This window comes from Hoplias malabaricus, chromosome 5 (assembly GCF_029633855.1).
Source record: "Hoplias malabaricus isolate fHopMal1 chromosome 5, fHopMal1.hap1, whole genome shotgun sequence".
In the NCBI taxonomy this organism is placed as follows: Eukaryota; Metazoa; Chordata; class Actinopteri; order Characiformes; family Erythrinidae; genus Hoplias; species Hoplias malabaricus.
Window position 1 is genome coordinate 49,566,152 of NC_089804.1, and position 12,701 is coordinate 49,578,852.

Here is a 12,701-nt window from a genome sequence, read left to right on the forward strand (position 1 = left end):
AAATTATTTAAGGTGGAATGGACCCCAAATTTGGGAGTAACTGAAACAGTGGTTTCACTGTGGTAACTGAAACAGTGAATAAAACATACAGGCAAGTTAATCTTCAGCCACATACAAGCTACAGTTGGCTACTTACTCAAATATACGGATCCACATTAAAAATGCAGACCTTCTGAATAATCTACACTGCCTTTAATGGAGCATTTCAACGTGCACGAGCACAAGTGCATGAGCACTTTTGAACAGCATATTTTTGAATTTGTGCTACACGTCTTCAACCCTGTTTCCTGTCAGCAGCACTGTAAGCCAATCAGAGCTGATAAAATTTCTCCTTAATAAACTTATGACCGTTTATATTTCACCGATTAAAAAAAATGTAAAATTGAGGAAAGTGGTGGAATTCACCTTTGAACGACTTCTTCTTGAGGTGTCACGATGCCATTCGAAAATAAGAGAGAGAGAGAGAGAGAGAGAGAGAGAGAGAGAGACGGACGGACGCGGAGTAAGCTGCAGTGCTCCTCCTAAAATCAAAACGCCCTCCCTCTCACACACACATACTCACACACCAGGGGTTAGAGTCAGTCCACCTGACTTTCCGCTTCCATTCACCGGCCTCTGACAGCCGCTCACAGCGCTATGACGTCTCGTAGGTAAGTTAAAGCTAGCAGAAAATACGGCGATAGGACCGGGCTGCGCCGGCTCTCTATAGCCGGGAGCAGAGCTCCGTGCGGCGGACACACGTAGCTACTTCTTACCGTGGTGCTTTTACTCCTCCAGGCGCTTGTTCGCGTCCTCACAAATGACCCTTATTGCCACGAAAAATCGGGGTAAACTAACAGTTCTAGGTATGCGACGATTGTAGGGCGTATTTGTGTTCAGTGGTGAAAGTTTTAACCATGAATAACTATGAATGTTTTCAAACCTGGTAGCCATAACTGAATGATCATCGCTACCGTTAAAGTAACCGTTACCTGTGTAGATAGTATTGTAACGGTGACGATATGGTTAGTGAGGCTGTAGTTAGCATTAAGGCTTTTAAACGATGGGGTTACCTGTGGTTTTACTATCTGTATTAACTTTACTAACTTCTTCACGCAGTAAACCCTTCAGCAAAGTAAAACTATAGATAAACGCGCATTTGTTCTAAAATAATGAAGTCAAATATGTAAGACGGTATCAGCTATGTATCTTAGCACAAGTCTGAGATTTCCTTTTTTCAGTCTGTCTGACTCTGAGCAGGCTAGACAAAAAGTTACAACACAATATGAGGATTATCACACCAATGGAAAGAGTGGAATGGTTTTGAAATATCCATTATGTTATGAAATCTGGGCTTGCATTATAGCTTATCTAAAAACCCTCATTATTATTGCCTATCACTCATATTTTGATATCCCTGTACTAGACTCTGTGCTGAGGTGGGCAGCATAACAATATTTTTTTTCATTCTCATTTATAATCATTACATATCCCCATGTTGCCCACAAGTATAATTATTGATACTAGCACTCTATCTAATTTATTACTTTACAAACGTCCAAGAACTTCCAATAACAGAATATGCATATGTATAGTGAAAATGTCATCAAGCATTGTGACATCATAATCCATATATATATATATAAAACTCAAATATGTGATGCAGATGTGTAGCAACAAAAGCACTCTCTTATCAGCTTTTTAAAAGCTTCTACGTAATGGTGTTAATAGACCCAAACAGAGGGCTGTGCTCCTGACCGTTTAATCTGAGAGGCTGTATGTTTGGACAGGTGGCCTGCCTTGGTTTTGGGTAAACAGAACAGGACCATGGGGACAGCACTGTCTGGGTGTGACTAACCAACTGTTTGTCCATACATTTTCGTTGCATTGTGAACTGTAGAACTCTGAATTTTATTGACGTGTTTTGGTCTGGAGGACTTTTATTATGTAAGCAATGGTCAGGATCTTCAATGTCTGGAGAGAAATCTGTTCAAAGGTCTAGTGAATATGATACATGACTTTATATACACTCAGGAAAAAATGATGCTTGAATTGACTTATTTTTTGTGTTAAAGGGGTTCATAAATGTAAGTAATCTCCAAATATATATCTGTATATATATATATTGTCTTAAATATTATTGTGGTAACAAATATCAAAAGAAATAAAATTGTTTTGTTTAAAAATGCTCTTAATTATAGTTTGAAGATTAAAGAGTTGCAGATTGTTTAGGAAATTGAAAGCAAGTCCCTTGTTTGTCATAGCCGAGTGAAAGCAAGTGGAAGTTTTCCCTTGTTTGTCATAGCCGAGTGAAAGCAAGTGGAGGTTTTCCCTTGTTTGTGATAGTTGAGCGTATGTGGTGTGATAATGGACATCATAAATTGTCTCTGAACTAAAAAACCTTTTTACATAGACGTACATTTTTATTAGCTGTTTCGGTATTTAATAGCCCTCATGACACTGGAGGATTCTAGAATACTGAGATTGAGATCCTATGAGGAAGGATATTAAAAGATATATTATCTTTTTGTCTATTCAAATAGCCTACTTTTTGCCTTTATTTTGTATTCCAGTCAGCGCTCTGTCATCACGATTGAGATCACGATATGACACATCAGTAAACGCTGCCATCCACTTCCAGGCTTTGTCCATTTTAGTGTTACCCCTTCCGTCAGACCGAGGGTCCTAGTTTCCCTGTTGCTAGGTATCATCATAACATTTCATTACTTTTCCATGTGTTTGACTGGTGTTCTAGAGGAGAACTGAGGAAGATTTTCAGAAGATTTTGGGCTTTGGTCAGTTCATGACATTGTGAATGTAATTTCTCACTTGCTGTTTTTTTTTCTGAGAGCTGCTGTTGATTTGCTTGTGTGAACACAGGAGGGACAGGACCTGTGAGTCAGTGCAGAGGCCGTTTTTGATAGCTGCGACGCTAGGAAAGCTGCCAGAGTAGAGAGAAGAGATAGCCTCTCCAAAATTTCCTGGAATTGACTTCATGCTTGTTGTGACCAAGGCTATATTGTTCCAGTATTTTGTTGGAAAGTGTTATTCCATGTGTTCAGCTTATTTCACATTATCTATGCTCTAATAGCCAAACAAATGGCCTATGTGTTTAGTATGTTTTTAGCATGATATGCCTGCTTTACATTACCATATTGCAATGTGATTCATAGGCTGGTGATAAGCACTTATCACTTTATAAATGGACCCTCAAAATAAAATGTAACCAAAGCCACATAGAGAGCACATCCATTCCCTTGTTGATTTTCAGAGTCAGCTCAGAGCTGTTTATCTGAAGGGCTCCATATTGCTTCTATTTATTTTTTAGTTCAAAGTCAATTTCATAAATACCTATAGCTAAAAATGGGCCTCCACATGTATTTAATTTGACTAAAGAAGCTATTGTACAAAATACAGCAGACAAATAGACATGGGGGAAAAACATATTCATATTTATATGCATTTTGAGTTTAAAAACAGCAGTAAAATCAGCCACTTATAAATAAAATTTTGACTAGAACCATTAATTGAATCTATAAATTTAAAAACGTTATTCATATATTTAGATTTATTTTAGCCCTGTCAATTTAATATTGAAGAGTGGCACAGTGGAAACAGCTAGTGTTGCTGTAACACTGCTCCAGGGTCCAGGGGTTGTGGGTTCGAGCCCCACACTACGGGTGACTGTCTGTGAGAAGTTGGATGTGTTCTCCCTGTGTTTGCATGAGTTTCCTCCATGTGCTCCAGTCTCCTCCCACGGTCCAAAAACACAATTCAAAAGTATACATAGTTGTGAATGTGTGAGTGTTTGGCACCCTGCAAAGGACTGGCAGTCGCTTAAGGGTTTGCCCCTCTGTGTAATCTCCAGACCAACCACATCTCTGTATAAGACCATGAGTTGAATTACTGTTGACATTAGCATTTATTTATTTCTCAGGCCTTTATATATATATATATATATATATATATATATATATATATATATTTTTTTTTTTTTTTTAAATATTAAAAAATCTTGATGTTTTTTAACTGGGTGGATTTTAATATCAGTTCAAATAGGTGACAATTTGGTCATTAATTATTGCTTGGACTAAGCTCATTTTGTAATCCAAGGCATATATTGATGCCTGTTTTTTCACTTTCATCCAGTTCAAGTTTTTCTTTATTGCAAATCATATTTTAAATTATTTATTTAGAAACGCCCTTTGCAAAGTGTCACAATTATTACTTGATCCCATTCTTTAGAGCTATTCCTACTGGAAGGGCTGTTATCAGCTGCTGCGAATTAGAATGTGATAGTGGACGTTAGATTTCATTTCATATGACCTTGGTCTGTGCATGCTGAGGCGTTCAAAAATGGCAACATATTTCTACCCCGTAAGGGCAGAGGAGGGCTGGTGTCTAGGCAGGCTTGAGCTGCGCATGGCCTATCAACTAATTTAACCATGCTTTTAGGGCCTTGAGAGACTTTACAATACATGGTATAATCAGTTATTTCATATTTTAAGTACTTATATTTACTCTGGATCATTAACTCCCCAGTATGTACTATCCACATTAAGCTGAAAAAAGTTCAATTTTGCGATGTTTGTCTTTGTGATTTTAATTATTTATAAATTTTTGTTGTTGTTAAAGGGGATCGGTCAAATGTACCTCCAAAATAGTAACAAGAATTATTTATGAAGTGATCATTTATTCTTTTTATATGTGTTTTGTAAAGTACACATTTCAAAGCTGGTTTGAACAAATTCAAACGAATTTTGACTGAACAAATTTGTGCTCTGTGGAGTGGGTCTCCTACACAGGGGTAGCCATGTTTAAAATGGGTTCAGTGCAGAATTTCTGATACATCCAGACTACTAGGTGTCAGCAGAAAGGCTGCATAATGACGCAGAGACTCATAAGGGGACATTACTGCTGTTTTAAGAATGTATTTATTTTTATTTTTGAAGTTGGATGCACTCTATGTATTTTATGTTCTTTCTTATAAATATTTCTATTTGGTATATACTTATAATTTAAGGTGTCACTGATAAGCGACTGGCTGTCTGCAGTGTGTCTGATGTTGTTTGGGGATTGGGGATTGGGCTGCTAGGGGGGCAGTGGGGGCTTTGTTGCTCCTGCATGCTGTAGCATGATCAGCTCTTCTAAAAATATCAGTAACAGTACCAAAATCCACTCAGCATGGTGTGTCTGTGACCGATATAGCCTCCTAGGGCTTTGAAGCAGAGCAGGGGGCACTAAGAATATCACCTTTTTGTCACCAGGCTGGTCTCTAAATAGCTGTCTGTATTGAACTTGAGACATTATGTAAGAGGATAGAAGCAGCGCTATGTGTGTGTGTGTGTGTGTGCGAGTACGCACGTGGGCCCCCTCTGTTTGTCCTGTCAAAGCTCCACAGCTATTGCCCTGCTTCTCTCTCTCTCTCTCTCCCTCTCTCTCTCTCTCTCTCCCACTCTCTTTAGCCCACTCCAGCAGAGCTGCAGACTTGTAAGCACATCTTTTTAGGAACAGGTTTACTGAAGCAGTACTAGTTCAGGACCTGTGGCAAAATAGTTAACGTGCTCCACAGATGCAATAAAAGTACATGTGTATATTTATAAATGCATCTCAAATATAAAGGTATACCACATTTGGTTTTCAGTTAAAATACCCATGCCATTTTTCCAGATTCCTGAAGATTTTCACCTGTCCACTTAGTGTCCACTTAGCCAACACTATTTCAATATTTAATGTGTCTGCTCTTTGCCTTTATTACAGCTTCTGGCTTTTATGTTTTCAGTTCCATATTCCTAGAAATATCTCCTGTAACATTTCATATTTAGTAATGTAAAGAATGGAGGCCTCAGATGAACAAAAAAATTAGTAAAAATATATGTAACATAACTACAAACATCAGCCATAACATTGAAGCCACCTACTGATTTCTACACTCACTGTCTGTGGTGCTTTGACCATGGAGGTGAACAGTGTAATTCTACAATTACAAGCTGTACATCACCTGTTATTTTGCATATATTATTAGCCCCCTTTCATGTCAGGAAGACACAAGACCACCACAGAGCAGGTATTATCAGGGTGATTCTGTGTGTTTTTCTGGTATGAATAAAGCAAACACTGCAATGCAGCTGGAGATTCTAAACCCTGCTCACTCACCGGCCTCTACCTTGTTGGTTCACCTTGTAGATGTAAATCAGAGAGTAGCTCATCTGTTGTTTTGTGCTGGTCATCCTCTAGTCCTTCATCAGTTGCCATAGGATGCTGCCCACAGGTCGCTGCGGGCTGGATTTATCTGTTGGTGGACTGTTCTTTGTCCAGCAGAAACACTGAGTTGCTTGAAATCCCCAGCAACAGATGGAGTACACTCTGTAATTGTAGAACCCAACTGTGCTCCTATGTGGCAAATGGATCTGAAAAGATAAAATAAGTGTAAAAACAAGGAGGTAGTGTTAATGATATGGCTGAGTAGCTTTTATTCAAGACAAATTTGGGAAATTTGTATGCATTGCTTATGAAATGATATGCACACAGATGCTAAATAGCAGTGATTATTTTCAAATGGTGAAAAATGGTTGGGAGGTTTTCATATGGCAACAAGGAATATGTTGATTTTAGCTTATAAATAGCCTATGTTGTGCTCCGTATGAAGTTACCATTTGAATTTTTAACACAAGCTAGCTTGACATCAGCTGTTAATCATTAAACTGGAAGAGTAGACTGTGTGTTCTTTGGTTTGAAATAAAGAAAACTAAAGGCAGCTCTGTTTCCTTTCTTTAAAAACATTAGGATCTGCTTCCTCAGAAAGAATGGCAAGTTGTCGTCCCACACAGTGAAGAATGACCTGTGTTAGGTCAGTTACGAGAAGCACAAACACTCATACAGTTAGAGAAATGCACTTAAAGAAATACAGGGTGTATGTCATTGCTATTGGGAGCCAAATCTCACATTTCTTTTAAATTACATTTTGGAATGTTGGGTGTTTTGTTGTTGTGTGTGTACATGGTTTGATAAGATTTAGCTGAGTCGAATGGAGGGAACTGGATTTCTAACTGGTTTTCTGAGTCCTGTGCTTGTCTTGTCATTTTTCTCTGGGAAAAAACTCACTTGCTTTCCTAACTGTGTGAAACCTGACCTACTTTATCTCATTATATCACTGGCTCATTATTACCTCTGTGAGTGGAAACTGATAGTCATGGGGCTATAATGAATGTGTTTTTTTTTTATTCTGTGTATACAGGTTTTTTTCCACCGGTTTTCTTTCTGTGCTTCTGTCAGCTCCTTCACCAGACGTTGAGTATGTCACCGTGGACGTCCTTCATGTCCGTGTGACCATTTTAACGTCTCAAAGTTGCCTTATATCATGGGACAGGCATGGAAATGTTTAGCCAATAGTCAGGACATATTTTATGTTTTTGGTTCTAAAGAAGGATAAACACGGAAATAAGCAGAAATCACTGGTTTAAATGTTAATATGATGTTTGAAATTTGGATTCAGAATACATGTTGAGGCATGACACAGCAGGTGGAGGTGCAGGTAGTGTTGCTTCCACATAGCTCTAGGGGTGTGGATTCAATTCCTGCCTCTGGTCACTGTCTGTGATGATTTTTGTGTGTTCTCCCAGTGTCGGAGTAGGCTTCCTCTGGGTGCTCCTTATTTTTTTTCTCTAGGAACTCACTGTATCCCAGAGTGACTGAGTGAATGTGGAATGCCCTATGATGGCTCTAGACCCACCATGACCCTTATAATGAATTTATGACTAAATATTGGCAATTGCAAGAAACACCATATGTCCAAAAGTTGGTAGACATCATTTGTAATAGACATCTCTGTGGACCATTCTTCATATCTGCACTCTTGTAGCTGCAAACATACTAGTTTCACAGTAGTTTACCTTATAATACATATCTTAATTAGGCTTAAGGTTAATAACTGAATTATGAGCTTAGGGTTTAGGGGGTTAACCGCAGTGTCCTTCTCTGCTCCTGCACCGTTTTTCTTTGTGTACTCATCTCTCTGTCTCTCTCTCTCTCTCTCTTGCTCGTTCTCTCGCTCGCTCTCTGTGTGTGTGTTTTAGTGTGATATTTTTATAAAAGCAGCAACAGCTGCCACTCTATATTTCGACATAATGAAAGCGAAGATAAAGGGAAGGCGAATGTGGGAGCAGCCGGGCAGAGCTGTGTCACATTCAGCCCCAAAGCCCTGTTTGTGTGTGTTTGTGAGTGTGTTTGTGTGTTTCTGTGTGTATGTGTGTGTATGCACGCACAGAGGGAGCGAAGGAGGGAGGGAGGGAGGGAAGGATGGACAGTTGCTCGGTGGATGATTGTACTGGCTAGCGCTCCTATCAGGGCGGCTCACGCTCATCCAAATCCCAGATTAAACACCCCACCACACACCCCCTCCAACCCCCCACCACTACCACCCCGCCTCTCTCTCTCCAACCAGCAGCACTCCTACAAGTCCCTGCCCCCCCCTCCTCTCCTCCTCCCCTTTCCTCCTTGTGTAACTGTACTGAGCGTGGATTACTAAGCTTTGAGGCGAAGCAAGGGGCTCTGACAAGCTTCGTCCAGAATGGTGAGGTAGGAACATGAGCGATTGCTTATCGATAGCCTTCTCCATCTGTCTGTATATTTTACGTTGTTGCCAAAAAGCAGAAATGGGAAATGTTAATGGATTGATGATGTGTGGGGGATCTGAGAGTTGCTGGAAAGCTCCTGAAGAGACGGAAAGGGCTTTAGAGAGAGCGAGAGAGGCTGAATTGGGTGTCATTAGTTGGACAGCACCCTGAGGTCAGGATTACAGCAGGCCAAACTACTGTCATGCTACTGTCGGTCGTGGGTTGAACAGGGTGAACGAGTGAGTGATCCTCACACACAGAAGCATGAATCCACATGGGCCTGAGTCAGAACTATACCATCCTGCAATGTACATCTATACATCCTTTATATTATTATTTCTCTTTTTATGCAGTATGGATATACAGCATAAAGTAACAGCAGTTTTGAATGAAGTAGTGCTTGTTATCTGTCTAGAATACTTATCAGACTTCCTTAAGACAAAATTAGTAAATGAATAGTTAAGTTATAAAGTGGAGTCACATAGAAGAATTATAACATCGCTGTGCTTTTACATGTTACATTTTTATCATCTAAACATTAGTTAGTGCATGGTAGATTAGAAAAGAAAACAAAACAAAATTCAAATCTATTGTTATAAACCATAAAAGCAATCACATTTTCCCCATGTTTAATATATTTGGATGCACTATACCCAATTAAAAAGGGCTAATTATTTTTTGTTTACAACATAGAGGCAAATATGTGTTCAGAAAAGCAGACTACGTATGACGTATTGTGACCAAAATGTTGTCATGTCCATGTGATATTTCAGTGTATTTGGAAATATTGTGATATTCTGATACCGAAAAACAAAACAAAAAAAAGTTTATTTTTACCAAAAGTCTTTTTGTATAGTTAATTGGTGCCTTTGTTTTTGATCTCTGTCCAGTTCTGTTGTATAATGCCTTTTATTATGCACAGTGCATTGGAAATGCATGCCCAGATGCTACTTTGTGAGGGAATCTTGAACAGATAGTGGGTTTCTTTTTATTTTCTGAGTCATTTTGTCTCTGTAGGATTGAGCAGCAGGTTCAGAAACAAGGCTCAATCTGCTGACATTGTTTTATAGGAATACATGATTGGCAGCAGTTCTGTGGAGCCTCAGAACACAGCTCCACAGTGGAATAATATCACATTCCTTTACTGTTATGAATGATTCATCTATATCTCAGTGTCATAGTGATATGTTTTAAATTTATAGAAGCACTGAAAATGTAATATGATTGTGGACATAAATAGGACTGGAGACTAGTTGTGCAAAATGTAATGGCTGTTATATTCTGTAGAGATTACTGTGCATTTTCTTTGTAGTTCTACAATTCTAGTCAATGAACCACATGTTGCTCTGTATACTTTGTCTGCCCCCTTTAACCCTGTCCTTCAATGGTCAGGACCATCACAGAGCAGGTATGTTTTGGGCAGTGGTGGTGTGTTAGTGTGTGTTGTTCTGATACAGGTGGATCAGACACAGCAGTGCTGCTGGAATTTTTAAAACCCTCACTGTCACAGCTGGCCTGTGAATAACCTACCCACCAAAAATATCCCGCCCACTGCGTCCTATGGGCAGTGTCTACAGATGAAGGATTTGAGGACGATCAACACGAAATGTGCAGCAACAGATAAGCTACTCTCTCTGACTTTACACCTACAAGGTGGACCAATGAGGTAGGTGTGAGTTAGTACTTAAAAGTCAGCACTGCTGTGTCTGATCCACCCGTACAAGCACAACACACACTAACACACCATCACCACGTCAGTGTCATTGCAATGCTGAGAAATGTCCATCAGCCCAATCATACCTGTTCTGTGCTGGTCCAGTGGGGGTCCTGATCATTCAAGAACAGGGTGAAACGGGACAAACAAAGTATGCAGAGCAACAGTGGTCCTGTAAGGTAAGTGGAGTTACAAGAATGGACAATGAGTGGAGAAACAAAAAGGTGGTCATACTGTTATGGATGACAGGTGTATAATAATGATGATAGTAATATAATATATTGAATATATACGGTACCTGTGTTGGTGGTCTATTGTACATTAATTTATAATGTGCAATGATATCAGTAGCATCTTCTCACCTTCTAACTTCTGGCCTGTATTCTGCTGTGTTCCACGGCTGGCACTTCTGCCATGAGAATGTTGTAAGGCATAACGAGTCAGGAAGTTGCTAAATGGAAATATCTTTTTTTTATTTATGTGTTCACATTTCCAGGAAGTAGTAGTGCTGTGGCATGGTGTCATAAAGAATGGTTATCATGAGGAACAGGCAGTTGACTCTGGAGCGAATAGAGAACTATTTATCCACTTTCCACATGTATTTGAAGCTGTATCCTTTGGTCATGATGCACACTTCAGATAAAACTGAGCAGTTAGTGGCTGTAAATAACTATGATACGGCTGTAAATAACTATGATTCAACACCAAGGGAAAAAGTAGAGTTTTGTGAAACATAGAATCATACAGTATGAGTCACGGAGCAGATGAATGATGAGCAAATCGCTCCCCACAGACCTCACAACAATTATTAATAGCAGCACAGTCGTAAAATAAATTTAAATGTAAATGCTTGAATGTTTATTTATGTATTATATTGTTTAAATATTACTTTTACACATTAACACAGTTCTGGTGTCTTAGAGAATTTTCTGTGTCACAAAGATTAAACAACACAGCATCTTTCTCACTAGTCTGAACAGCTCTGTTCAGAATGACTAGTTTCAGTGCCTGTTCCCTTTAAATGAGAACCAGCCACAGCTTATTTCAGTGTGAGGGCAGAGTTATGAGAAGCAAGCGAGCAGAAGCTCTGGTTTAGTTATTTTTGCTTGAGTCTCTTTTTCTGTTTTTGGTTTTCACTATATTTAATCAGTACTGTGTTCCTCTGCACGCACGTTGGTTTTGGTCCATTTGACTTCTTGTGGCGCTTTCACGTAGTGTCTGCCTAGGTCAGAGTACCTTCAATAAAACAGGTCTTTCTGATTTAGCACCACTTCCTACAAAGAGTGCAGGCACAACACAATTGTACTCCCCATTTGTCTGCATCTCTTCAGAAGTAGGTCCACCGTTGTAACTGGAGAGACTCGGATGAAGGAGCTGGATAATTCTGAGGTGCCTGCAGTCGATGTAAGAAGCAGTGCAGCTCCTTTAATCCCATGTTTTCTGACAGCGAGAAACTGAGATGATTGTCTTGTTTCAAAGTTTGTGGGTGGATAGGAGCTCCAGATCCTCAAATGAATAAGCTATTGAAAAAGTAATATGTCTCTTTCAAATGTTTGGGTCAGTTTCAAGAAAATATAGCTTTCTACAATAATGCCTTACAATTTAACTTTGAGTTCTTTATTAAACAGACTGCTAGCCCAACCTGCAGTAAGTGGAATTAACCCTTTAACCCCAGATCTGCCTTGCATAAAGCACTGTCACATTGAGGGGAACTTATCCAGGGGCAGACAGACCACAGGCAGCCAGACATCTGGGGTCCTATACTGGCCTAGATTGCACCTGACCCTCTTATCCCCTCCCCCTGAACTCCCCCTAACTCCAGCTTCTCATTCCCTCAGAGGATTAGAAAATAACTTTTCAAACACAGCAAATCGTAACCGATTACAGCTGGCATTCACCAGGAGATTAGACACGAATATATGTGTAGCGGGAATTGGATAAGCTTTGTGATATCACACACTTGGGGGGGAGGGGGAAGGGCACATTAATTCAGTAAACCACAGGCAACGAGGCTCAAGATGGGTATGAAGCATCGGGTTGTAGAAAAACTGTTTAAAGTGATTATTAAGAGAAGTCAAATACATCATTTTAACACAAACTAAATACATTTTACCAATTGTTACTGCCAGAACTAAAACTGAAATGGAAAATTCATACAGGCTACCGTTGGTGGCTGGTTTCCATACACAGATTAAGGTTTAATCTTGACCAGGCAGGATTTTATGGTAGAAAAAATTGCAATTTAGCAATTCATTTTGGTTCTTCTGGTATGAGTGGATCTGAAACAGCAATGCTGCTGGAGTTTGTTAATGCTGTGTTCATTCCCTGTCCACTAAGGTAGCCACACCAACCTTATTGTACATTTAAAGTCAGAAACAGTAGCTCATCTATTG

The 12,701-nt window shown here is 39.5% G+C and overlaps 1 protein-coding gene across 3 annotated transcripts in view; it reads left to right on the plus strand.

Annotated features, from left to right (window-relative positions):
- Positions 1-459: 459 nt before the first annotated feature.
- Positions 460-12,701, plus strand: part of ptpn11b (protein tyrosine phosphatase non-receptor type 11b) — a 34,022-nt gene continuing 21,780 nt past the window's right edge. For all 3 annotated transcript variants that reach the window (XM_066671638.1, XM_066671639.1, XM_066671640.1), the window contains exon 1: positions 460-650. In XM_066671638.1, coding sequence (XP_066527735.1) covers positions 637-650 — 14 coding nt within the window. In that variant the 5' untranslated portion in view covers positions 460-636. The remainder of the gene's footprint in view (positions 651-12,701) is intronic.